This window comes from Pterocles gutturalis, unplaced genomic scaffold (genome assembly GCF_000699245.1).
Source record: "Pterocles gutturalis isolate BGI_N339 unplaced genomic scaffold, ASM69924v1 scaffold8691, whole genome shotgun sequence".
In the NCBI taxonomy this organism is placed as follows: domain Eukaryota; kingdom Metazoa; phylum Chordata; class Aves; order Pterocliformes; family Pteroclidae; genus Pterocles; species Pterocles gutturalis.
The window spans coordinates 289,652-290,893 of NW_010103033.1; the positions used below are offsets into that span (position 1 = coordinate 289,652).

General features: G+C 40.6%; 1 protein-coding gene across 1 annotated transcript in view; it reads right to left on the bottom strand.

Annotated features, from left to right (window-relative positions):
* Positions 1-1,242, bottom strand: part of LOC104471258 (two pore calcium channel protein 2-like) — a gene marked incomplete at both ends in the record, with an annotated part of 4,394 nt that overhangs the window by 2,890 nt on the left and 262 nt on the right. The window contains 2 exons of the mRNA XM_010086530.1: positions 773-855; positions 978-1,068. Of these exons, the coding sequence (XP_010084832.1) occupies positions 773-855; positions 978-1,068 (174 nt within the window). The remainder of the gene's footprint in view (positions 1-772; positions 856-977; positions 1,069-1,242) is intronic.

Here is a 1,242-nt window from a genome sequence, read left to right on the forward strand (position 1 = left end):
CAAAACACCTATGATGCTACCCCCTGTGTGGTCTCCCATCCCCAACCATTTGCAGTTCAGAGATTTCTTTAGCCAGAGGGAGCTTCAATTCATTGCAGATCCCACTGGATTTTTCTTTCATGACTTGTCCAGTCTTCACCAGACCACATTAAACATTTATCACACACAACAGCCTGCAAAAGAGCATTCTACAGCTTAGCTACATGCTGGATTAACCAGCCAAGGATCACCAGAACAGCTCAACCCAGAGGCTATTCAATTCATTCAAACATTCCCATAAAGTAATTAAATACAAATTAAATACAAATGAAAGATACATCCAAGGTTTTAAGACTATAAAAAATTGTTCACAGGGAAAATACAGAAGCAGCCCAAAATGAATTACAGCGCTTTACTAATATCTCTCTTCTACGAGGTTGGCTCTACAGCGAAAGCCACCCACCCATCACATGTTGTAAGTCTGTTTATAATCCACTTAAGTCATTCACTCTTTTTTGGAATGACAGCCAAGACAGTTTCCAATCCCTTCTAAATGCGACCATAGATTTCATGGCATTCACGAAGCACTAGACCAACCATCAAGTTACACAAGTTAAAGAACAGCTGTGAAATATTAAGCCTATTTCCTATATACCTGAATCGCCCCAAAAGAAAGGTGAACAGCATTCCTCTCCCCAGATGGTAGGAACTGTGCTATGTGTATAATCCCTATTCAGCTACCCTATAAACTGGATTTCCATGGGACTTTTCCAGTATTATTACTGCTACTTACGGACTTGAGTATCTCGAAAATGCTTCCAAGAAGACTTGCCAGTTGTTCACCACCATCACATCCCAGAGAGTCACCACTGCTGCCTAAAAGTCGTGAGTAAAACAGAAGTTGAGCAGCCATATCACACACTTAAAACCTCAGAAAATGAGGGGAAGAGAAAACAGAGAGGGAAAGATGGACAGATTCCATCAGCAATCAGACTCACAGCAAAGTCATCGAAGTTGTTCGGCCAATATTCCAGCTGTTCGTAGGTCCCACACTGCAGAGTGCCGTTACCATACGTTGTATTGATAGCACTATAAGAGAATTACAGGCTGATGTGGGTATAGGTCTCTACATTCTGTATCTTAAAAACAAGATTAGTCTGAGTGCCTTGTAGAAAGTTAAGTATCTCATGGGGGCAGAAAACAAGGGAAATAATTTAACTATTTAAGCTACAACAGGATAAAATTTCAAGCTACAGATAAGCA